Below are 26,356 nucleotides of genomic sequence, written 5' to 3' on the forward strand. Positions count from 1 at the left end.
CCGCCTCCGCCGGACGTGAGGTCGCGGCGGAGGGCGGGGCCGGGGCCGGAAGCGAGCGGCGCTGGGCTGGGAGGCAGCGAGGAGCCGGTGGCGGAGCCCGCGGGAGCCCTGCAGGTCCGTCTGTCTGTCAGCGGGGGGGCTGGGGCGGCACCGGGCACGCCGCCGCCTATATCGGGGCGAGCACCCGGCGGGCCGCCCAGCGTCTGGGGCGCAGGGGCGGGCGCGCCGCGCCACCCGGAGCCGGGGCGGCAGCGGGGCCGGCCGGCCGGGCGGGTCAGCCTTGCGCCACAGGCCGGCGGGCCGGGGCGGAGTGGGCACGAGTGGGGCCGCGGTGCGTCAGGCCGCGGGGGGCCGGGCCTTCACCCCAGCACCGCGGGGGACCCTCCCCGCCCCTGGGCCTTCCCGGGAGCGGCGGGGCAGCCCGTGGCCTCGCCCTGGGAGCCTGGTGCGGGGTGGGGCCGGCGATGGGAGGCTGCTCCGGGCCGGGCTCCGCGGGGCGCTTGGGGCTCCCCCGGGGAAGCAGCAGCCGCTGCTGCTTGTTGCTTATTTGGGAGATAAAGCGGGGGTTACCCGGGCCGCGCCGCCTGTGCTGTGGCTGGGGGATGCCTCCTCTTCCTCCTCCTCCGAGCAGAGAAAGCGTTGCAGAGCTCGCTGGCGTGTTGCCTCGACGTGTTAGGCCAAATGTAAACGCATGAAAACTGCAGTGGTAACTCCTGTTCTCCCCGCTCAGGAAAGGCAAAGGAAGCAAGGAAGAACTTTTATAGACAGGCTGTTTTAATATTAAACAGCTTGATTAGAAAAGCATTTTGGTGAGTCCCTTTTCAGGTGAAGCAAGTAAAAATTTAATTTGTGTCTGTTTACGCAGACATTTCTACATTTCATTCATTCATAGTTACATTTAAAACTCGGGAGTGTTCCTTTATTTAAAAAATGGAAAATAAAGCTCTTTGGGAAAATGTCCTGAATCTGTTTTCTCAGCTCTTGAGTTTTCAAAAGAGGTTGCTTTAACAAACCGTAAGTTTTGAGGCCCGTTAGACACTGTCCTTCAAGCTTTGGTGCAACTCCTGTCAGTTACTCCTCCCTGTCTTCACTTTCTCTCTGCTCCTCAGTAGCTGTTTTTCTGTTTGAGTTTGTAGTGGTTTTCTTTACCAGGCTTTAAATAGGATTTTGTGGGTTGGTGTTTTGGGTTTGGTTTGGTTGGGTTTTTTTTTAACTCCTGTAATTTAATTAGAATTTTGACATGCTGCTATGTGAAAAATCACATTCTGATACTCCACATTTGGCTAAAAACACTCAACTTTTTCCTCTGCGGTGCGCCTGTCACTGAGAGTTTTTAGCAACAGCAGCCTTAAAACAACATTTTTTATATTCGGTAGCCCAACCAAAGAATTGGAGCAAAACCTTTAAAAGCAATGTAATGCCTGTTTATTTTCATATAATCTTACTTTTCATTATATTTTAAATTAGATGTGCTTTATTTTAATTACAAACGTGGAAGAGAGCCCTTCAAGTGAATATGACATTGTCTTTCTTTTTCCAGACAGTTTGCATGCTCCCACTAGACTTGTTAAATTGGTATTGCTTCCTAATGGCTCTTCAGCGTAAGCTACATCCCTGCTGAAGTTAGTACGCACTGTGCACTAGTCTTCTAAGTTATATATGTATATATTTGTAAGTAGAGAAACAGCTTTTGCATCTTGGTGTGTATGAAAATAGGCTTAACTCCCTCTTTGAGTAAGATGCTGCATGGCAGCGCTTGTGCCTTGCTGCTGCCAAAAGTGGGAGGCCTTGCTTTCTGATGTCCTCATTTGTATGAGTTTTTCGAGATCCCTCCATACATTATTGAGTATACCAAAACAGCAGAAAAATATTCTTGTTTTCTTTTCCTGGATTTGTTTTATTCCATTTTAGTGAGTAAAATCTACTGTAAAGAGGACTGATGAGTGCTGGAGTTGGCACAAGGTAGGAGCAGGAGCCGCTTGGGATGGAAGTGGGAACTGTCACTCCACCCTTCAGGCAGTGGTTTATTCACTTCCCTGTGTTTTGTGTAACCAAGCCAGCGATTTATCTAGGCCGACTCATTGTTTCTTGAAATTACGTATTTTGTGAAACTTAAGTAGTTACATCACCCTTCTTCCTCTTTCCCCTATATTGCTTTATCCTTCTTTGTTATGAAGCATAGGGTTTATTCATGCTTGGCATAGGAAAATGTCAGCACGTGACTTTATTATGGAAGAAGGTATAAAGGTGTTACGAGTGTATGGTGTGTTTATGTATATTTAGCTGATACGTAAAACCTACCACTAGGGGAAATGAGTGCACATTAGTTCGTGAGGCTCAGCTGAAATACTGTTTTGTGTAGCTCTAGGTCGCTCTTAGGTATTACAGATTAAAGTATCCAGATTTTAAACGATCAAGTGTAACCCAGTCATCCTTGCTTGAAGATTCCCTTTGAGCTTGTTTGCAATCTAAAACCAAATGACTTGGAGCAATTGTACTCTGCTGAAATCAAAACATTCAAGTTGTGCTCTGAGCAAGCATGCAGTGCTGCTCATTTATTGCCCAAGAAGGAATGGAGAACTGTTTTGAATTATTAGTTTGTTGATGGCTTACTTCCGTGGCTGATGAACTAATTTGATAACACCTAGATGCTCTTATTTTTATTCTGGAAAATCCCTATTATGACCTCATAGTAAAGATACGATACAGTTTGGTGTCACGGTGTAGTTAGAAAATGGTTAGCTTTGGTCTGCATGAACTCTAAAAGGTGGGGTAGGGAGGGGATGGAGAACTTGGTCGTATAAGAACAGAGGCTTTTAACCCACGTTTTCCCTTTCAGCATCTCAAGAGGAAAGATCCATTTTGTGTAGGAACAAGCAATTTCCGGAGGCAGCCCCAATGACAGAACTGTCTGCACATTTACCCCAGTTTCAGCATGGACAGCTGACAGAAAACTTCCCTGATAACCACCTCAGCAATACAGTATGTAACAAACAATTTTATTACCTGATAGCAGTTAAATCAGGATGAATTATGAGTGTGGATGAAAATACAGTTCAGAACTCTAGAAATCTGTTTGTTGGGAGTATTTTTCTGTATCTGGACTGTTGTGGTGATAAGCAGTGCCAAAAGAAATACTCTGTAAAATATCTGATGTTCTGAACTAATTTGTATATACGGAGAAGACTTCTCCCAGTTTAAAGTGGAGTTGGAAAGACCAAGCCCTCAAGAAAAATAAGAAAATGGGGTGGGATCCTCCCAGGTCAAACACTGACCTGTAGAGGATGTAGTGAGCTCTCTTGGTATAGCCTGGCTGTGGTCTGCTTGTTTCACAAGTTTCTCAGCCACAGAGTTAATCTTAGTCTAGGTAGAGCTTCAAGTCTGGGTGGTGTTGCTATTGCTGGAGGACTACTCCCATACAGGAAGAGCAGCACTGTCTGTCTTGTGAAAGTGTTCTCAGAGTTCTTGAGGTTTTCAGGGGGAGCGGGAACTCAAACCATAAAGTTTTATATGACCATTTTGAAAGACCTAAGTGCATAATTGTTGCTAAAATGGCACTCAGTTACTGCATGTGTTTTGGTAAAACCAAGTTTAGATGATCTGCTTGGGTGTGGTGCTCAGGTTCTTGGATTTGTCATACTGTCTTTGTTCTTGCTATAGCTCTTGAATATCAGGTTTCCTTGTGACACAGAAATGCTCTTATGAGGCTGGGCCACTCGTAGCCATGTTTATGGTGGTGAGTCAAGACAGAATTTTGATCTCTGCTCCAACTCTTCTGTACAGTCCAGCAGTTTAAGTAGAATTTTGAAAATCTATGCCTTTATTTCAGATCAGCATCCTGCTAGATCAGTAAAAATAAAACATTTGAAAATTTATTTTTTAATTAAGAAGTCAGTCTGACTTAAGGCCTTACTGATTATAGAAACTATTAATAAAAAGAGAAAAGTGGCAACTTTTCTACTGCATCCTTTGTGCTTTTACTTCAGAGGGAATGAAAAACATTTCCTCTCATCTTGGACAGGTGAGAGATTAACTTTTACTGAACTTCTGCCAGATTAAAAAGGCAGAGCTCAACAGTAAGCTGTGGGCTCCCCATCCTTACAGATAACTTGGTCATGCTCCTTCCCAGCAATGGGGGATGGATGGTTCTATTTATTTCTCGTTGAGAGATTGTACTGGTGAATAACTACTACTTGTGCTTTTTCTTTCCATCTTTAAGTGTAACTCTAAGTGTAGTTTCCATACTTAGTTGTAATGATTTTTCTCCCCTACACACAGCCACTTTGTTTTTGTACCTACGTACAAAATACCTTTCCTACTTAAGTGTATCTAGCTTCTGTGGCTAACAGCATGTGAAATCACTAAGTACTATAACTTGCCGTCTCTTATTCCAGCCACACACCAAGAGTTCAGCCCAGTCTTTGATATCTGTCACTGTATAATGGCCTTTAAACATAAATGGTGTGTATGTAAGAGCTAATGAAGTCTGTGCCCACTGTCAGGCAGTGGGGTCTGCTCCTGATGAATAGTTGTGGATTTAATAAATAAAACTTTTTATCAAATATGCTAGTTTTTAATCTCTTGGTTCAGGGGCATTGCTCTGGGTTTGCTATTAACTATTTTCCTGATAGGGAAAAAACCCCAAACCCTATCATTTGTGTTTGATATTGTTTATTCACCTGAAAGCGCGTAGTTCATAACTTACGTTTGCTTACGGTGTTACAACAGGTGTTACTGACTTTTTAGCTTCAGAATTTTCACTTTTAACTATGTCTGAGGAAAGTGAAGAGTCTGTTCCTTTGCTTCCACTTCAGCAAGAGTCCATGGCCTCTGCTCTGTTTAATTCTGATCAGGTAGGATATGAGTGTACTTTGTTCTTTTAAGCAGTGGGGCACGCGCGTGTCACATTTTGCTACACTTTAGTAGCCTGAAGGACAATTTTTTTCTAATTTTAACAGCAAATGAGAGAATAACTCCTATAACTCTTCTGATGCTGGTATGGTTTTCATGCACTGTTTTTTAATATGTTAAAGTATTTTGTGATCATATCTTTGTTCCTAACTAGTGGAGGGAATAAAGTGGAACATATTGGTCTAATTCCTTCAATTTTTCTCTTTATGTTTGATTTTGCAGTTTTTTGTAGTGGTTTTTTGTGTTTGCTTTGCAAGGCTATAGATTTTTTATTTTACTTTTTGTATATCAGTGCCTAAGATGTGGGTAGGTGCTCCCTCATGCAGGACTACTATTACAGCAGAGAAAGAGCAATGTATTGTGCAAGTATGCAGAAACCTGAATACTAGGTCTGCTTTACCTGTGAAGCGTTCCAAGTCTCTGATCATCTCCAGTGTAGTGTTATGTACGATCATCTTAGTTTATGTAGACAGGTAAGCTGCTTGTTGTCTTGTAGAGTGAAAGAAATTGATTATTTTCGCTATTGGAGTGAAAAGTGTTACATTTGAGCTATAACCTGTACAGAAAGAGGTTCAGTTGCAGCCAGCATTTCAAAACAATTAAACATAATCTCTTTATTTGCATTCTCCCATACTCCTGTTTCTATCTGACAATAATGGTATGTGAGGACTTTACGCAAAATGCCAAGTGATTTATAATTAATCTTTCATTTAGTAAGAAATCATACTGAGCCCAAAATGTGTTTCAGGACATAGTTTAAGTTAATGATACTAAATTGAAATTAAGGTTGAAACCTTAATTCTAAAAATCTGGTTGCCTGCTAGTTTTAGTTGTTAATTAAGACAATTTTAATTTTTTTTTTTCCCCTCCCATTATGTTCAGTTTCCTTTTTGAAAAATTAATGACATTTCAAGGACTGTCCTCTAAGAAAAACCTGCTGAACTTGATCCTGAGGATACCTCAAAAAAGGAATAAATAGGCAGAGCATTTGATATGTAGTGTTACTTTGTAATATTTCATAAAAGCAATTTTTTCATGTTTTGGGGAAGTTGTAAAGTTTCAAACAAAGTTTTAGCAGTGTCAGTGTTTGCAGTTCAAAGTCCAGGGACTTGTACTCCTTAATCACTTAAGTGCTTTTGAAAACCACCCTATGAGATCCTGAGTGTGTACTTAACATCCAGCTCCACCCTCAGAGAAGGAAAATTCTGTATAAAGAATCTCCAAAATTGCTATTGATTTATCAAAAAACTTCAGTAAGTTGATGAGATACAAGTCAGCAGTTATGTTTGGAAATGCTATTAAGAACAGGTGATGAGATTTTAACATTGCATGTTTAAGGAAAAAATTACCTGTAAAAGAGTACTTAAGCAGAAATACATTAGGTTATTTTCAATGCCCTATCTTCTGTCTAGAGCAATTTTACTGAGTGATATTTTAAAGGTGTTGCAAATGGTATCTTCCTTCAGTTTATTGTACATTTTAATCTAAAGCTGCTTTAGTGCACTTGCTTGAACTGAACTGTTTGTAAATTAAGTAATTATGAAGAAATTAGATTCATTTTGTAAGGAATCAAAAATCTTTGTATTACATGTTTTATGTTAAACCTCTTGAGCGGAGGGAGTAGGAACAGTACAGCGTTGACTTTAGTCATGGTAATAAGGTAAAAAGAAAAGTAGACTGTGTAAACTGTTGCATTTTAGGGCTTGTTTAGAGTGACAGGTAAACATAAAATGGCTTTGGTTTTTTGTAGTCCAGAGCAGGTGAGACACAGCTCACTCTCCTGTTGTGTTCTCTGCATGTGCTCACAATGTATAAAAGGCTGAATGCCCCCCACTGATGGGGCTTCTTGGGGAGGGAGCAAAAGGTTTGTGACAACAGGAGGCATGCAGGCCTGACCATTTTCTTGTAAATGGTGTTCCCAGTTCCTGTTTTTGCTTACGGCTAATCTTCATTCCACTGAAAGTTTACCTCTGTCCTTGTGTTTGAATTACACCCTTGACGTTTCATGTAGCAGTATCAGGAAGGCTAGGAGGCTCTTCCACATTTCTTGATAAGAGTGGTGAAATTTCTGCAATGTCAGTGAAAGGATGTGCAGTAGTATCCTTGGGAAAGAAAGAATCTGCATGCTTAGCTCATGACACTAAAACTTCGCAATCAAATCTCAGTAAAAAGACTGAGAACTGCCTGAGTTTTATCACTGTGTCATTCTTCTCGCTAAAAATGTGGGAACATGATACCTTGTGAAACTCCATTGTAATATGTATTCTAGTTAGTGTACTGCAGTGGGAGTAACACAGTATAGAAAATAGAAATTTTCTTGGGACTGTCATGGAGTTAGATTCATAAATGTCTGGCATTATTTCTAGGAACAGATAATAGTTAATTCTCATCAAGCTGTGAGTAATCTACTGTCATGCACACTTGTATCAGCCATAGTTTTGACCAAGGGAAGAAGCTGTCTTTATTCAGCTTTTCAAATTCCATTTAAAGGAAAGGTGACATATGCTGTTAGGTACAGCCAGCCATGCTTCCAGCTGCTGCTGTTTTTAATACAAATGCTTCTAACATAACCCTGCCCTCCCATTCTTTTGATAACTATGTGATGCAATTAATTCCTACTGTTTAAGTCCTTGCTGAGGCAAGTGTTCTTGACAGTAAATATTGCCATCCATGTTTCTCCTTCAGGATCATCTTTAACTTAGTGTACAAGAGTATGATTGTGGATAGTTGCTGAGGAAACTTTTTTACTGTATTGCAGAATGACAACAGCGAAAGACGTTGCCACGATAATAGTGAGCGCAGAAGAAATGACAATCCTGAGTCTGAGACCAATGGGCAGCCACAAAACAATATGCAGCGAGTGGTGGAACAAGATGAAGATGATGATGAGGAGCTGACACTGAAATATGGGGCAAAACATGTCATTATGTTGTTTGTACCTGTCACACTTTGCATGGTGGTCGTTGTTGCAACCATCAAGTCTGTCAGCTTTTATACGCGCAAGGATGGACAGCTGTATGTATCAATTTTTTTCCCATCTTTTCAGTGGACTCACTTATGCAATTTTATTTAATCTCCATTTCTTCAGGAGTCTAATTCAAGCAGTGAACTCCCTCTTGCCTCCCTTTTCCCTCCACCAGCCTGAAGATAGTTTGGTACCTTGGTTGTTACTGCTTGGTTCAAATCCTAGTCCTCATTTTAATACTTTATTCTGCCCTGTGGTATTTATAAAATAAACCTTAAAAAACCCTACTCATTTAAATGAAGTAATATATATGCCAAGTTCTAGTTTGCCTATGCTGCTTGATAAAGAAAATCAAATGCAAGAGGAAGATAGCTTTTATGAGTTTCACTTCTGTTGCAGTTACAGAAACTTCAAAAAAAAAAACCCAAACATTTCAGTGAAAGCTGATTTGAGAGAAAGGAGGCAGAGGAAGAGCACTGAGGTTGTCAGAACCTGCAGCAAATCAGTCTAAATGTTGCACTGTGAAAACGTTTAGTCAAAATGATTCAAGGTGTTTGGATTTGAAATGTTTGCATAATATAAGCATGTCATAAAATGTTTCAATAAAACACAGAGTTCTTTTTCACTGTCAAAATTGTTGACCAAAGAATTTTTCTGGAGATTTTATTTATGGTGTGTTGTGCGCTGCTCTCCCCCCCGCAACGAAGTGGGTTTTTTCCCCAGGTTATATTGTTTCTTTAAGAAAAAGAGAGTTGAGCCCATACATTGTTTTGTTGAAATCACTGAGGAGCCTTTCATTGTAAGTCCACTAGATGGTGTGCTTACAAATGTCTAGCTGCAGCAACAGTCTAATCGTTCATAGCATGTGAGTAATTGCATCAAACTACGTGGATTTCTGGGGTTTTTGTTAGTTTTACAAAGTAGAAAATAGTAGTAATCTAAGAACGTAGGAAAGGCAAGCCTAAGGGAAAATGCTGCCTTTTTTTTTTTTTTTAATTTTTGTCTGATATGATACTATGCCACCTTTAAAATTTTGCAGAAGTAGAAAATACCTGTTGCTTTTGCGGCTCTGAATAGAAAGATTACTGCAATTTCATTTGATGCTGGCCTTGTGTATCTGAAACATCTGTGTGTTCAGTGGCATTTCAGTTGATTCTTTGTTGTTGTAGCATCTACACTCCTTTCACAGAAGAGACAGAGACAGTAGGACAGAGAGCACTGAATTCAATTCTCAACGCCGCTATCATGATCAGCGTTATCATTGTCATGACCATACTCCTGGTTGTGCTTTACAAATACAGGTGCTACAAGGTGAGTATAAATACAATTGACTTGAGTAATTGTGCAGGTTTTATTTTTTAGTACAGATTATTGAGAATGGAAAAAATTAAGGGTTATCAAGGGTGAGTGAGCAAAAGTAGCAGAACTGTTAATTCAGTTCACTGTTTCCACTTTGTGGCTTCTGTTCCTTTGACACAGCGTGGGGGCAAAGGCCCCAGCTAACCCTGCTGGCTGTTCTGTCGGTTAGAATTCGTGTGGCGTTGCTTCCTATTCCTGTGAAATGTACCATGTACTGAAATCTTCCTGTGGTCAAGAACTACAAAGTACAGACCTGGTCCTACAATTTGAAAGCTATTCAGGACTTCAGAGGCTTTTCAAGGGCTCCCCGCTCCCCACCCTGCCCCCAGTATAGAAGTGTGCCAACGCTCTGTGCGTGACTGTACGCACCAGGCAATATTCTTATAGCAAACACAGACTCTCAGGCTCTTCTGTGAAAGACTTCAATTATGTAAATGTTGTAATCTAGGCAAGTCCAGGCTTAGTATATTTATTACAATGTCACCTGCCTAGGATGAGTTGGTCATGAAATTTCCTGGTTGTCTTTTGGTCTTAAGGACCCATTTGACAAGGCTTGGCATAATAAAACTTCCCAGTGTGCAGCCAGAACCTTGAATCCATTTCACAGTTGTAAAACAGGCTGTGGGACCCATGCACTGGCACAAAGCTTTGCTCCAATTTATTTTGTTTTCGGGAGGGGAAAATGGTTTTGGTCTTCATGGCTGCGGGTGCAACCCCTTTACTAAGTATCTGTGGAGCAACTGGGGAAATGATTTCTGCCTGAATCTGCGTACAGCTTGGAATAGTGTTTTTTAAGGTATGGGCCTTCTCTTCTATTGCAGTGTGGTGTTAAATCAGTACTGACAAAGTTTTTTTTTTCAAACTGTCAATTCTGTTCATTCTAATGAAGTCAAATAACTGATGTACTTCAGCTAGGTTCCTTGGCAGCCAGTCATTTCTCCTTACGTGCAGAAGGCATCAACTAGTTTTTACTAAGCTTTTCATGTTTCTGGCTTCCCTCTTGACCTTACAAAGCACTGCATGTTCTCTTTACAAAAGCAATTGTTGTACTAAAAAAATCAGAATAATGAGACAAGAGAAATTTACTGTAGTTATATTTTATGCTAATTAAAAGAAATAATTAACAACTTATTTTCAGAATTTCTAAAAGTGTTTCTATGCTGCTGTACCAGAATGCTGTAAAATGTAGTTACCTGTCCATTTAATTCTATTTTACCTGTAGTTCTGTATGTTGAATGTAGTCTAGATTATCGGGAATGGAACTTATAATGAAAGAACGTTAGGCCTCCAACTGGTAGTGATAATTTGCTTATCTTCAAGATTTTTCTCTGAAAACTCCTTTGAAGAAAGGAAATACTGTTTCAGCTTTACTGCTCTTAGTTTCCTATGTTTCTCCTGTATGTGATAAGTAAGCATGGTCCTGATCCTAGCTCCTAAATCTAACCAGAAACATCATCTTCAAAGGTGATCTTATTTGACTAGATTTTTTTTCTTTAATATATTATTTATTGTTCTCTACATTCTTCATTGTTCTAGCCTGCCTGACCAAAATTGGGCTGTGGTAGCTCATTTTAATTCTCTGCATTCTCCAATCCTTATTTTTTATTCAAGTTGTAGAAGGCAAAGCCGACTCTGTACCAGCATTCAATTAGTGTTGAAGCTGTTGCCAAATGAAGAATGAAAATTCTTTAATTGGAGGGCCCACATGCCTGTCATGGTATCCTCCTAGGAAAACACTGACCAAAACTTACAAGAAATACTTTGGAAAAATCACTTGTATGAAAAGAGCTTGGTGATCTGGAAAATGCTGTAGCAAATGAGATACATACTGAGAATAAAACAAACATCTGTGTAAAATGCCAACTTAGTCAACTCTTGAAATGACCCCCTTTAGTACTGTTGACCGTAGTCACGCAAAGTGTGCGTAAGCATTTCCTGAACTATGGCTCTGTTGTTGGACATTGTTAGCATTTTACTCTTTACTAGAATGAAAGATTAGTATCCATATTATTTTCTTAAGTGGTAAGAAAGTTTAAGAGCTTATACTACAGATAGAAGAACTACAGATAGAAGTCATGTTATTATGAAAAGAAATAACACAGCTTTTCGTGACATTTTCTTAAAACAGTTTCAACTAGTTCTACAGATAAATAAGATTACTCTTGTTAGCTCACTACTTAGGTAGCTTTACAGGTTGTTTGAAAGTTGGATTCTGTTTCAGGTACCTATCAGTCTTCAGCTTTAGTATGGTCCCGTCCACCCCCCATGCGATGAGTGGTGAAAGTTTGATGGACTGAGAGGGATAGTTTGGCAATTTTCCTGCAGCACCTTTACTGGCAGCATGCTTATTACATGTGGGAAATTCCCATGTCTTTTTGAGAATACACTAGCAAATATGGAAAGCAAATCTGTCAGATTAGCAAATTAAATGACAGGTTTTATTAGGTTGAAGGTTAAATTTGAACCTGTTTTGAAAGGCAGACAGTGTGAAGGAAGTGAATGAATGTTTTTAAACTGCTGAGAATTTAAAAAATGCTTATGAAAAATTTAGTATTAAACTAAATGTACTAAATTACTAACGGTAATAGCTAGATTCCTAGTTTGCTGGAAAGTTGCATAAACATGATTCCTTTAGTCTGTGTGCATATGGGCTTTACTTTTAAATTAACTTGCAAAATATTTTAAAAACCGTAACAGAAGATACATTTTACTACACATCTTTCAGAAGAAGAGAAAGAACACAATTTCTAACAGTTTCTGAATACTTTGATCTGGTGTACATATATAGCTAGTTTAACCAGCTAATTTTCTGTTGAGTGTGTCTATTTGAAGCAGGATTTCTTACTCAGCTTGAATTTCTAGATTATTGCTTCTGACTGGTTATCTACTTGTAGCATTGGGTCTGGTTTTATATAAAAGATTCTGTGCTGGGAATTTGACAAATATATGTTTCATTTGAGAAATGAGATTACTGAAGTTACAGGGCTCTTCAATCTTATTTCTTAATTTTGCACAGTAATATACAAGAGTGGTATGCATTTTCTTCAGTGCAAAGCCGTGAGCACCCATCATTTCCAAGTTTAAATCTATGCATGTCTCCACTGAGTACAACCCTGAATGGTTTTCTGTTACCTTGTTGGGCATGTATATCTGCTCTCATATCAAAATTGGGGATTATGTGTATAGATTATTGATAGAGAATATAGAAATCCTTATATAATCATTCATCAATGACATGCTAATTCTGAATTCCAGCAGATGAGCACTGAAGGTTTTTCTGTGTTCCAGCATTTAATTCTTAACTGTATCTGAAAATGATTTGGAATCAGAGCAGGCTTTTTAATTGAGCAAAAGTGAATCATGGCTTCCATCTGTGTTAATGCTGGATACTTCTGCTATGTTATAATACCACTCTTATCGAAATGGCCTAAAAATACACGAACAACAGTTTTCATTGTATAGAACCTCTAATGAAAGACCACAAAGCACTTAAAATTCATACATGTAAATTGAAATATAAAGTGTATAGGCTAAATATTAATTTAGCAACAACCAAAGAGAGACATATGACATTTTTTGCTTAAATCAAAAGGGAAAATAACCTTAAAAGCATTTTAAAGTAGATATTAACTTTAAAATAATGAATCTAAAAAAAAAATTGTATTGATCTCTTTTTCCCAGGTGATCCATGGCTGGCTTATCATTTCTTCTCTTTTGCTGCTTTTCTTTTTCTCATTCATCTACCTGGGGTAAGTGAACTAAAGCATTAATATGCTATTTTTCATGTATCAATTTGTGCATGTATTTATTTTAGAAGTAGCCCTTGAACCTTAAGAATGATAGTGAGTAAGCTATTGCAATAAAATTTTTAGTTTTATATAGGTACATAAAGCATAAATAAACCCATAAATTTCCCATATAGTGCATCTGATATCATACAGAAGCTGTCCATCGCATGCGTCACCAGAGTAAGCTATCTTCCACAAGGTGGTTTATTCTGCTAGCATACCTTCTGATAACTTAAATTTTCATAGCCATATAACTCAAGGGCAGTTGTTTCGCTCATGGCTTTGGTGGGCTGTATATGCAAAGGCTGTTTGCAAGGGAATGGCAGAAAAGAATCCGCTGAAAAGAATCTACTTTCTCATCAAAATATATTCAGTGATTTTTCTTTCCAAATTTGGAAGCATGCCTTTACCCAGGCATCAAGAAAAGTTGCACATAATACTCAGTATTCTCTAAAATGAGCAACCTGATCAGGGTTTGTAAGCAGAGTTAGGATGTGAAATTATTATACTGTGTATATTTTTGTACCACTTGATGACAGATACACTTCTCTTTGAAGAAGCTTATTTAATTTGGTCTCTAGGGGGAGAAAATGGTGTTCCTTCAGTCACTAATTTTTGCCAAGTGATCTGTGATGCCTTTTTTGGTTGGTATTTTCTCTGACCTTAATAACAACTTTTTAAATACAAGGCAATGTGTGTTGCACAAGGGCAGTGCTGTCTGGGTGAAGACAGGTTGCCAGGCTCTCTTCCTTTGGGTTTGGGTTGGCGCTGGCACTCTTCTATGAGCATGTGTGAGTAGAGGGATTGAAGGCTTTGCTGACACTCTGCTTTCCTTCACCTGTCCCTGCTGCCTCACAGCAGTGCTGGCTTCGTTTTGCAGAGGCCCAGTGAGTGAGGAGGGAGTTTGTAGACCAATTCTGTGTGATGGCAGTAAGGGGCATCCTGTTTAAGCTGTACATCTCAAAGGCTATCTAACAGTTAGGGGAGACAAATTTCCTGGAGGAAAGTATCATGCAAATTATGAGGTTCTTAGTGGCTTGATGAGTTAGTAACAGCACAATCTGCAAAAAGCCATCACAACTGTTTCTTCTTTGCGTCAGTGGAAACCACCTGTGACTTGGTGACAACATATTTGTCTGTTTTGGTTTTATTTATTGAGGGTCTTAATTAGTTTATAGTATTTGGTGTGACAGAGTGACACAGTTCATGCAAAAATAAAGCCTTTTACTTTAGTGTTTGTGGCAAAGAATAAAATAGAATAACTATGTATAGCTTTCTTTGAAGTTAGCAGTGTTTGCATTACACAGACGGCAGGTAAGTAGAGATCTGTTTGTATGCCTTTTAAGATCCATTATAACCTCATGTGTTTTTATTCTTCTGATTTTTAAAAATTACTGTTTTTGCAGTAGTGTCCTTTCACATCAATGCCTGCTTTGATTGAGAAGGAAGTAGGACACTAAATGAAAATTTTTAGAAAAGTGAAAGTGTTGGTGTGAAGCAAACAATGGTAAAATGATGCTCTTTGTGAGGAATAATTAAGTACTAACTGGAGATAGAATTTTACATTTGTGCCACTACATTGAATATGAAAATTTGAAAAAAAATATTTTGAATATTGCATCTATAACTTGTTTCCATTTTTTTTAAGCAAATGCAGTCCATATTCATTTCCATCTTTTTTTTTTTTAGCGAGGTTTTTAAGACGTATAATGTTGCCATGGACTACATTACGGTGGCACTCATAATCTGGAACTTCGGTGTTGTGGGAATGATCTGTATTCATTGGAAGGGTCCACTTCGGCTCCAGCAGGCGTATCTCATTATGATAAGTGCTCTCATGGCCTTGGTGTTCATTAAGTACCTTCCTGAGTGGACTGCGTGGCTTATCCTGGCTGTCATTTCAGTGTATGGTAAGGTCTGGGGCAAGGCATAGTAACAGGTATTATGGTGGGAATTTCTTCTATTTCCTGACTTTTCCAGGACTAGACTTTTTCCAGATCTGACTAGACTGTTTAAAAAAAAAAAAGTGTCTGGGGTGGGTGTCATCCAAAGTAGTGGATAAGGTGATTACAGACTTCAGAAATAAGATCATCATCTAAACCGAGATTGCTCCCCTGCAGCTAAGGGCTTTGTGTAACTGTGTGATGCCATCTTACTTCATGTTTTCTGGACTTTCTAGATTCTCTGGGGAGGAGAATTGAAGTAATTCAAGAGAGGAGGAGATAAGAGACCTCTTTTTGCCATTTTGATCTCTTCTATGGAGGTGGAGAGCTTTTGGCTTCTCATTTTCCCCAGGAATCCTTGGAAACTATTGCATGTTCAGAATTAGGATCTTATTGTTGGTGTGCAGTCCCATACAGTTATAGATCTGCCCAGCCTATAATTTGCTCAAATTTGTGGACATAGAAACAACATCCTGATCCATTCCTAAAAATATAATGAGAAGGAAGCAAGGAAGGATTAAAGGCAGTTTTCATTGCTCAAAGTAATTTTACATTTAAAAGAATATAGGTGAGAGATCTATTTCCTTGATTTTTTTTTAATAAAAAGAAAATTCATTTGAATTATTGCATATTACGCTTTTTCAGAATGATGACAGAGATACCTAGATGTAGTTTTTTCATAAGGCTTTAGAGGGCACTCGACACTTTTGGTAAAAAGATCACTCTGTATCACAAATACCGATTTAGTTCCCAGGCAAGACTACAATCCAGTTACTTAGGCATAATTAAAACATTACAGCTAAGTGTATCCATGAAGATGTGCTCATAACTTGAATTTTTTTTGATGCATGTTAGCGTGATGAACATGTACTGTTAAAGTCACTGGTAATGATAAAGACTGAGAATCTGTCCAGCTGTAGAAGTGCAGAGGTTAATAAGATTTGATTAGCTCTGGTAGGTCAGTGTACTCCTTGGGTGTCATCCTCACCAGAGGGAGGAAAAAATGTCCCTTGTGTGTATGCTCATGCATCATAAGGCACATTAAGAAAACCATGCCATCCCCTCATCCCACTTCCACCCTTTGTATGACTGGAATTTGAGTATTCCAAGTGTTCAGCCTTCATTCAGTCATTGCAGAACAAAATTACTCTTCACATCATATTCCAAGACCGTAACATGTTTTTTGGAGTGAAGGGGAGGTAAGCTTCAAAGCCTGCGACCCCACGCTAAGAGTTCTTTACTTGAGTGGGACCGGCAATGGTGCTAGGGCAGTTAGCTCAGGTGCAGAAGGTCTGCCCTGTGCAACCTACAGCTCCGGACAAGTAAGCTGTTCCTTTCAGTGTCGAATGGATTTAAAGACATACAGTGAGTAGACAACTGTAAAAGGTAGTAACAAGGTTCATACATAAACATTACAGCTTTCTGTCCAAATAAGCAAGAAAAGGGAAAAGTAGCTGAGGCTGGTTGTGGACTTGTAAATTTTGTTAACAAACCATCAACATCCAGGTGAGAAAGCAAATGGAGCATCTGATAGATCCCTTTTTCTTAATGCTGTGCTTTGATCTATGAGTAACTTGTACAGTCATTCTATTTTGTAAATATTTGCTTTTCAGTTCATTTTTACTGATTCACCCAGTTTCATATACTGTCCCATGAACAAGAATTGAGGAAAGCAACTTTCTTATGCTAAATATGCTTTGAACACCCCTCAAATCTATGCAAACACAGCATTTTTCCACAATGCTTAATAAACCTGGGCTTTTTCCTCTTTACATGCACATTCACCTTTTTTCCCCTCCAAAGAGTGAATAAATTGGCAGTCATGCCTACTTCAGAGAAGTTACGTAAGCCTCACCTGTTGTCTTAAAATTTGTTTCAATATTAAACTTGGGTTAAGAAAAGCTTTGATAATAGAAAGCAAGCTTGGATACTTCCAAGATGTTAGTTGAATAGTAGCTTTCATGAATTATTTGCTTTTGACTTGCAAGTCAGCATATAGACACAAATACATTTGCAGCTGCATAATATCTTCAGTGAGGAATATCACATTTTTAAAATTTGTATACAGATTACAGTAATATGTCAAGTAGGTTGTATAACCGAGAATATTAAAAAGTACTCCTGTAGGATACTGACTCGTGGCTAATGTCTCTCTCAAAAGTCTATGTCCAGGGCAGCATTATATCTTATTACCAGTCTCTGCAAGTGTTATAGAAAAACCTTATGTATGCAGTGATGTAAGATCTGTTCGCTCTTCCTTTCAGATTTGGTTGCCGTCCTGTGTCCTAAAGGTCCTCTTCGTATGCTTGTTGAAACAGCTCAAGAGAGAAATGAAACTCTCTTCCCAGCACTTATTTACTCCTGTAAGTACATTTCATTAAATACTTTAAACTTACAATCATGCACTCAGCTGAAGTGATTTTCTCATTTTTCTGTGTTTTAACATGATGCTTGTCAGCTGGAATTCTTAGTCTGTTCACCTGGGCCTCAGTTTGCCTTTCACTGTTGACTCAAAAATGTGGAACATCTTCTGGCTAAGATATTTCAAGATAAAAACCAGCATGTCTTGTTACAAAATACGAACAGGAAAAATGGTAATATACCTTGTTTTGGCAAAGTAGTATGTCATTAGGCTGTGAATTAAGCCTATTCAAAGGGAGTACTTGTTTTCAGAAAATATTTATCAACTTTTAGTGCTTAAATAACCTGTGTGTTAGAGAAAGAAAGGGAGAAGTTGCCTCAGTACAGAACTGATTTCTCCAGGGCTTGTCTTTTGTGATACAATGTTGGCAGTTGCAAAAAAATAACCTACTGAATGCAAATTTCCGTTATGACCTGTGTATCAACCAGTACATAATTCCACTGTTTCTGAAGTTCCATGTTGCTGGTCATAATCATATGGATAACCAGTGAAATAGGTTAATCGTAAGTCGTTATGCTACAGGTGCTCAAGAAAGGCCTGTATTTGGAAGCAGGAAGTGTGTTGTAGGTGTAAGTTGCTACTTCAGGACTAGTGTAGAGAAGGGAGATATGTCACTCTTGCTGTGTTTTACTGATAATACTTATAGCTGCATGTTGTTCTGTTTTGTGGGAGAGGTTAACACAGAGAAATCAGAAACTTGCATTAAAATACACCATTTAAATGCCTCCATATTGGAGAATTCTTTGTGAAGGTAGGCGCAGAGAACAGTTATCTTTGATGCGGATACTGCCTTTGAATTGAGGTACCTCAGTTCCAGTCTTAGTAGACCTTTTTATTTGCAGATAACTGGTTAATGGAAAAAAGTAAAGAAATCATTGATTCAAATTTTCAGAGTGGACCTTATATAGAAGTAATTTCTCTCGCAACAGCTGTTGCCACTTTTTTAACATCTTGTAAGAATAAACCTTTTGTTTCCCAAATTCTGTAAATGCATGTTGGAGCTGGTACTGGCTGTGTTTCAGATATTACTGTGCTTAAAAGAGAGTAAAATTGCTTGTTGCAAAAGACAGTTGTATCCAAAAAAGAAAAATGAATGGATTGATGCCAACACTACCTCAGAATTGCATACATCTGAAGATATGATTAACTATCCTGGGGTTTTTTTTGTTTGTTGGTTGTTTTTTTTTTAAATAGCAACAATGATATGGCTAGTGAACATGGCTGAGGAAGATCCAGAAGCCCAACGAAAAGCTTCCAAAACCTCTGCTTACGATAAACAAGGTGAGTGTTTCTTTGACAAGCTTTTATAGTTCTCATTTTATTGGAATACATGTTTGTGGATACTTGTTTTTTAGATTTTTAAGTGCCCTGATTGCTGTAGAAGAGTGAAAGCATGGAGGCCTTCTTAGGAATGATGAATCTGTCAAGACTTCAAAAATTGCTTACTTATTGTACAGTTAATGTTTTTGCATTCGTTTTTCTGAGATCCAGGATGTTCCTGGTTAAAGGACTCTCGATAGACAACTATTGACTGAGCTGAATTGCTTGCCAAATTGGGATGATATAGTATAATGCTAACTCATTTATATTTGTATTAAACAGAAATGTGCCCAGCCCTCTTGGCTATATAGCTAGTGTTTAAAAACATGGGGTTTGTTTGTTTACATGTGTTATTAAAGCAGAGCAGAGTTTCTGGATTTAGCATGCTTGAAGGGGTGTATGTATATGTAACTTTCAATGAAATGTAACTTTCTATTTTACTGGAAAATTAAGCTGTCGAGTAAAGAAGCTAATGAAATACTAGATGAGAGTTTATTCCTTAAACTGTGATCTTTAATTTAGGTTACCACAGAACTTCCATTCTGTTATGTCAAAGTCCTCCTGAATACTAGGACTTGAGTGCAACATGCTGTGACTGCAGGGTGCACATTAACTCCTGATTGTATAAATAAGTGCTAAAATCCTAAGTGAGAATGTCTTGTAATGGTGTGTGCCGGTGCTAGATGTTGCTAAATATTATGGAATACCTCTTTTTTTTTCCTCATTCTTCTATGATCTTACATGTGGAGAGACTGTTATGTTTTAGAAGGCACATTTTTAAAGTAGATCTTAAATGCCTTTCTTCCTTTGAGCTCTCGCAAACCAGACTCAGAATGAAGATGCTGAAGCAGATGATGGTGGCTTTAGTCGGGAATGGCAGCAACAAAGGGACAATAGAATAGGACCCATTGAATCAACACCTGAATCACGTGCTGCTGTTCAGGCTCTACCCAGTAACTCTCAAACAAGTGAAGACCCCGAAGAACGTGAGTATGGAGTACTGTGTATGAAAGGCTTAGTAAATTTGAAGCTAGTTAGTCATCCTGACTGCACAGATACAGTATGCTATGAGCTAATACCAGGCTGAAGAGCTGCTCTTGCTCATGATCAATGCTGCCATGCCTCAGAAATAGATGGATTTGCTTTTTGGTAGCTTTTGGTTTTGCTGCAGGAGTGAGTAATATTGGCCAAATTGATCTTCCATTTGACAAACAGACTCAAAACTTTAATGCACAAGCTGCTTTCAGACCATTATATAGTCAGTTGCATTAGCTTCTGCCTTTTTCATGCAGTATTCTGCTGTGTGTCACCATTTTAGGCCCTGTAAATGCAGTCCTTAACTTTTTTTTTTTTGCTTCAGGATTAAACTACTGTAATCCACTCTGTAGAAAGCAATGTTTAAAACCTAACTGGAGAATGAAGTGAATGCAGAATGCCATGGGCTTGCTTATTTTTCTCCAGCATCTTGCTGAGGTGCAGTATCTTTGGAGAGCATATGACATCAATACTCAACTGTTTTAACAGACTTGTGATTTCCAGCTGGAGTTTAAGCTGCTATTAGATTTGCAAAGCTCTAAATTAATTAAGGTCTGCCTGTCAAATAATGCCTCTCCCCATGTGATGCTGCCATATTTAGCAGGCGCAACTGCTTCCTCTGATTCTCAGGTGCTCCTCTGTTTAAAAATACGGACTTCTACTTTAAGAACGATGTTAGAATTTACTTTGTCCCAAAAATTCCAAACTCAGGTTATGTTGCAAATCCATTCTCATTTCTAGAGCTTAGAAAAAGAACATTAAGATGCAGAAATTTTAGGAATTGGGCTATTTTAGTTAGTTAACTGGTTAACTAAAACTCTTGTCTGGCCAGACTAATAATTTTCTTCTTCCTGTATTCCTACAGCAAACAGTAATAACAGATGTGCAGTGATCCGGTCAGGCTTGTCAGCGAGCGTTAGCTTACTATAGAAGTTTGGAGCAGTTTATTAGAGATTTGGAGGGTTCGCTTGTGTGGAAAGAGTTATGTAGCATTTGCCTTTGCTTATTGTTCTGTCATGCTGAAAGCAAGCATCCAGATTTTGTTTCAGCACTTAAAGTGTTTTAGTGCTTAAGAGTGTTTCATGAATGCACTGTTCTAGGCAATATAATGGAGGCCTGCTAGTAGGGTTGCCTTTTTTCTTTTTTTCTTTTATCTATCTTTTTCCCCCAGTGATCAACTAGTCACACCTCTGTTTTGATGCTCTGAATTCCTCTAAAGTGAGTTTTGGCCTGGATGACCTGGTGTTGGCCTCTCTGACTTAGTGTCTTGGACTAAAACCTCAGAAAGTGAACTGATGTTCAGGAAACCTTTGTTACTTTGTTTGCAGAAATAATTGAGTATTGTGCTCCCAGAGTTGTTGCTAAGGTGGTAATTAGTATTTAAAAGAATAAGACATTAACTCATTAATTTTCCTAAACCTCACATCTTGGACTAAATATGTTAGGTTTTTGCCTCTGTGATATGTATGCTCTGTGCGTTACACACAAGTACTTTTTAGAACTACGCTAGGAAGAATTCTGTAGGAAAATTGAGTGGGCAGTGGAGTATTTTGCTGGGTATAGGTTTTGAACTGGCAAATAAAATACCATCTGCAAGGGATTTACTTGTTTTCCCCTCTTCCTCAGCCAGCTTAGAGGAATTGTATTTCAATATTCTGTTGAATATGACATGACAAACCAAAGTGGGCACCCCCTCAACAAATATAATTACAGATATCTGAGTCTGTATATATTGCATCTCTATGTACAGGATACTAGGAATATAGAAAAACACTCAAGTAATTTATCCTGTAATTAGAAGTGTAATGTTCCTAAGCCGCCATCTTTCACAGGAGTTTATCACTTGATTCAGGAGTGGTACTAGTTTTGAAAATAAAATGTTCTTACTAGCAAGTGTTGTTGGTACTTAATGTAAATCTGTATTATTCTCTGCAATTTCTGATATGTAATATTAGTAGACTGTCTGGTACTTAATGCTGCCATATATTCACTTTTGCAGGAGGAGTGAAGCTAGGTTTAGGAGACTTCATTTTCTACAGTGTCCTTGTTGGCAAAGCCTCTGCAACAGCAAGCGGGGACTGGAATACAACTTTAGCGTGTTTTGTAGCCATATTAATTGTGAGTATAATGTAGTATTAAAGACGGATAGTTTCTGTTGTTCATCAGGGACAGAGTCATAACTGTTACATTTTTTTTTCCTTTGGAATTTGTTTATTTGGTAGCCAGACTGTAAGCTGAGGGCTTTAGCTGTTATTTTCATTGGCTATACATCTGTCACTTAAGCCTTTAGTTTAGGAAGGCATGAACTGTATCTTGTATTTCTGTGGGATTAATGTTTATATATATATAAAAAATCTTTTGCTTGTCAGAGTTCCCTAATTTCTCCCTATGTTTTTTTGTTTTGTTTTGTTTTGTTCCCCTCAGGGTCTGTGCCTTACACTTCTGCTTCTTGCCATCTTTAAGAAGGCCTTACCAGCTCTTCCAATCTCCATAACCTTTGGGCTAGTTTTTTACTTTGCTACAGATAACTTGGTGCAACCCTTCATGGACCAGCTAGCGTTCCATCAGTTTTATATCTAGCACACTTGATGCTGGTATTCTATGGATATTTGTAGCAAATGTGGGAGAAAAAAAAAATGTTTTTCCCTCAGTCCTCAAGTGAGACTGCAGTTTAATACTCAAGATTCCAAGCCTGAATCATTACAACTTCCTCCGATGGTGGTTTTTTTGTGTTCCCCCCCCCCCGAGACAACTGCTGCACTGGGCACCATATGAATTTTCCTGTGTGAAAGTGGATTCTTCCTGGTGGCTGGTCTAAACCGGGTGCTATTATATCAGAGGTAATCTGATATACATATCTCTGGTAAGGACCACTTGTCTGAAAAATGCTAATGCTTCCACCAGCAATGTGATCTCTTACCACAGGTTGATTATTTTCACAGCATTAAGGGTGCTTGGACTTCCTTGATGTTAACAGAGGAAGCTGACAAATCACATGGAACTTGTCCCTGTAACTGCTTGAAGAGCAGGAACCCAATTCAGACTTCTTCAGCAGTGATTCTTTGACAGTGGAGTCCTGACTCTGTGTAACAAGAAAGGACTTTGTAGCAATTTGACAAAGGGAGAAAGTACTGTCACTCTAAGAGTGCTCCACCACTTCATAGCCTCTGTGCCTGAGTGTGCTTGGTTTAGTAAAATCAAAAGCTTGGGTTTTTTTTCCACACTGGAACTAGAGCCTTTTCTCAGTTTTAATACTTTGTATCCTCAAGCATGGAGTGCACCTTCTGTACACCTCCTCCAGTTTATGTAGCTACTTAGACTTGGACTGAATTATTTGGCATTAGTGGGTCATAAGGTCCTAATTTGGATCTTAGATTCTAAAACGTTAATAAACTACATTAAAAAGCAATTTCAGGACTTACTGTTTGTGCTCTTGCAGATCATTTTGCTAGAACACCATTTCAAACCCTGTGTTTGAGAAAAGTCACTAACAGCATGGACTGCATTGTTGGTATATGTTCCTTCTATTGAAATTCTTATGAAGTATGTAGACATTTATAGTAATCCCAGATGGAGTTTAGCTTGCCAGATCTAGAGGCCAAAGTCCTATTTATACCACTTGTAATGCATCACTGAAATTTTTCTTCTTCAAAAACGTGGTTTACAGTTCTGTTGACCTGAAATATTGGTCACTCAACCATCTAACCCTCAGGTGGGGCAGGGACCTTTTTTTCATGCAGAATCTTTATCGGTGAGGGTACATAAGTTAGGTGAGAGAATACTTAATGTTACCAAGGAGCAAAATGTGTGGCCCTCTTCACTTTACCTCTTCTGTGAGGAACTGAAGACTGGAGAAATGAAAAAAACCTCAAAATCACTGAAAAGAAGATATGAGGTTTTGAACTTCTAACAAGAAAAATAATTGATCCAAACCTTAAAACGGCTAAACTCTCTTCTTCATTTGAGAGAACTCATTTATGAATAATTGCTTGGAAATGAGACTTGTGTGAGATGAAGTTGTTTTTGCCATAGGCTCTTACCCTGTACAAGCCTCTTTTTTTTTTTTTGAGGGAAGCATAGGGAGTGGATACTGTTGATGGGCATTCCATTTTACTTGCAGCTTGACACTGGAGTCCTTGCCAAGTAGAACAACTGTCAAAATCCTGACGCAGGCTCCTTTTACTTTTTTTCTGGGGCTTTGTTTCGGTGCCTGTAGATTCAAAGGACTGAGGCATCACAGATGCTCACCAACCATTGCCCAAGTAAGGGAAGAAAGGCTGTGATAGATAAATGTGCTTTAAAATCAAGAAAGGCGTACTTTGATTGTCCTTGGAAACATCTGTCTCTTCCAGTATGACTTGCTAACTGTAGTGTTAGCATTTGCATTTTCATAAAATATATTGTCTTGTCTCCTCTAAAGTACTTCTGTTCATCTTATTTGTGTGCTGATTTGTCATGGATAGTTTTAATAAACTAACCATATCAAAATTGCTTACACTGACTTTTCAAGTCAAACTTGCTTGTGTTTTCTACCTTAAATCACTGTTCCATATTTTGCTGCAATGAACCCTGACTTAAAACAGATTGGTTGCTTTTTTGGTTTTTTTTTTGTTTCTTCTGGGTGGCTTTTTTTTTGGTGTTGTGTTAGTTTTTTCTTTTTTTCTTTTGTTGTTTTGTTGTTTTTTTTTTAACAAGACTTTGAGTTGTTTTTATTCTATTGTACCATGTCCCTTTGCTGAGCATTATATCTAAGAAAATTCCCTTGTGTGTTCTACTGGGCATCCTTACTATTGTTTCATTGTATAGAACAAGTTTGCTAAGAGTTGGCATGACTAGCATCTCTTCACCTATCTAAGCTGACTCTCAGTTAAGAGTTGTTACTCAAATGGGTCATTCATCTTTATTGTTTGGGTTTTTTTGGCTTAAATATGCACCATGGGAGCACTAGCTCCATTAAGAGTTGCTTTAGAATCTATGGAAATGCACAAAAGCCTTTCCACATACTTGAATGAGTGTTAGATGCACAACCCAAGGAAGAGCTCAGAATCCTCAAACTCTGAATTGCCGGTCTTCCACTCCCCAGAGCTGCTTCTGCTATCCTGAAGTTTTAGTTTCTGAGCTAGTGTGGAGTTACAGTGGTGGAGACTATAAAATTTCTATTCACAGAACCTGTTGAAGTTTGCGTGTTTGAATCTCAAAATACATTCAGAAGGGAAATTGCTTTTCAAGCCCAGGCCAATATATGTTAAAGTACACTGCTTATTACCAAGACGTATATACACCTTCAAAAATCAGATGAAATTTTATAGATTTGCCTTTTTATGCCAAGTCATGGTAGTTTATGTTCCAAATTATATCTTGCAACTAAAGATCATCTCAGTACTTGGGTCCTTAAGGTTCAGTTGAGAATAGTTTTTGTTTGCATTTGGGATTTTATTGCATAGGTGTGAAGGTTTTTTAACTTTTCTCTCCTTTGTCTTAAATATCTGGTATGTAGTCTGCATCTTTGAGGGAGTTTTCATTATTATTAAATTAATATGTTAATGACAGCACATTAGACTAGCTCTGAAAGAACTATTGTGTAACCCTAGTAGCTAGATTCAGCTCTTTTGTGCCCAAGTAGACTGACTGATGACTGTTGTGTGACTGTTTCAGTATTCATACTTTGAAATTGGGTGTCAGGATAGCTTTCTCTCCCCTTTCAGCTTACATCAATGATTAGTCTCCTTCTTTGGCTAAGCTTCAAATAAATAAATAGGAAGACATAATATGGAGTTACAGACTTGCCTAAAAACCAGCCACTTTTTTTTTTTTTTTTATTGGGGGACTTAATCCAGGGCAAAAAAGAGAGATCCCTGGATGCTGGTCTTATAGCAGAGGTATATGATGCTGTCGTACCTAGGTATGGCTATTATGGTAGCACTCAAATTCAAATGTCATCTGTGTGAGGTGAGTCTTGAAGGTACACATGTGATATTGTAACGTATTAAGAATAGTTCTGACTGGGCAGATGATGACTTCTTTGAGACAAATAATCAAGGGCTGTGCTCCACTAAAAATGGCTAATCTCAATGTACAAAGCAGACCCTGACTATTCCAGGCATAGGAGACTGGTGTTTCTTGGATATATAGATATATATCTATACCTAACGACATGTAGGTGTATATTATATGGACTCTGGGCTTGTAGATGACAACTGTTCTGCCATTAGCGCAGTCAAGGATTAAATATGCAGAAGTACATTTTGGGCAGACAGTACCGTATGTCAAAAATTCTCAAAATGCTTTATTTAAAAAAAAAAACAAAAAACTTTTGGCAACGATGCTGTTGAAAAAAGTTTAATAGACTGTGGAACATGTCTGCACTGTGATTGCATCTCAGTGGTAACTTGGTCATTGGGAACGCTGAAACATGAACTAGAATGGAATTCTTTTACACTCAAAGCATTCGCTGTTTTCTTTTTTACAAACACTGGTTTGTACATAAATCTGAATTGAATGTGAATGTTTTTTAAACACCTTTCCGGTTCTTGATAAGATACATTTTTGATAGATTATTGCAAATTTTCCTGTATTTGTCTAATTATTAAAATAAAAGTTGCATGGATCCTGA

The 26,356-nt window shown here is 38.5% G+C and overlaps 1 protein-coding gene across 7 annotated transcripts; it reads left to right on the forward strand.

Annotated features, from left to right (window-relative positions):
• PSEN1 (presenilin 1) lies at nt 1-26,356 on the forward strand. 7 transcript variants are annotated; one of them, XM_064462390.1, is made up of 12 exons: nt 1-114; nt 2,840-2,982; nt 4,815-4,853; nt 7,670-7,926; nt 9,046-9,187; nt 12,917-12,984; nt 14,713-14,933; nt 17,231-17,329; nt 18,583-18,669; nt 19,521-19,694; nt 21,743-21,861; nt 22,168-26,356. In XM_064462390.1, exons 2-12 carry the CDS (start codon nt 2,899-2,901, stop codon nt 22,321-22,323), a joined length of 1,446 nt encoding a protein of 481 aa, XP_064318460.1. In that variant the 5' UTR covers nt 1-114; nt 2,840-2,898; the 3' UTR covers nt 22,324-26,356. The 7 variants fall into 7 exon arrangements, with proteins under 7 accessions (XP_064318460.1, XP_064318463.1, XP_064318467.1 ...); XM_064462392.1 differs by lacking the exon at nt 1-114 and adding an exon at nt 791-809; XM_064462393.1 differs by lacking the exon at nt 4,815-4,853.

This window comes from Phalacrocorax carbo, chromosome 10 (assembly GCF_963921805.1).
Source record: "Phalacrocorax carbo chromosome 10, bPhaCar2.1, whole genome shotgun sequence".
Classification (NCBI taxonomy): Eukaryota; Metazoa; Chordata; class Aves; order Suliformes; family Phalacrocoracidae; genus Phalacrocorax; species Phalacrocorax carbo.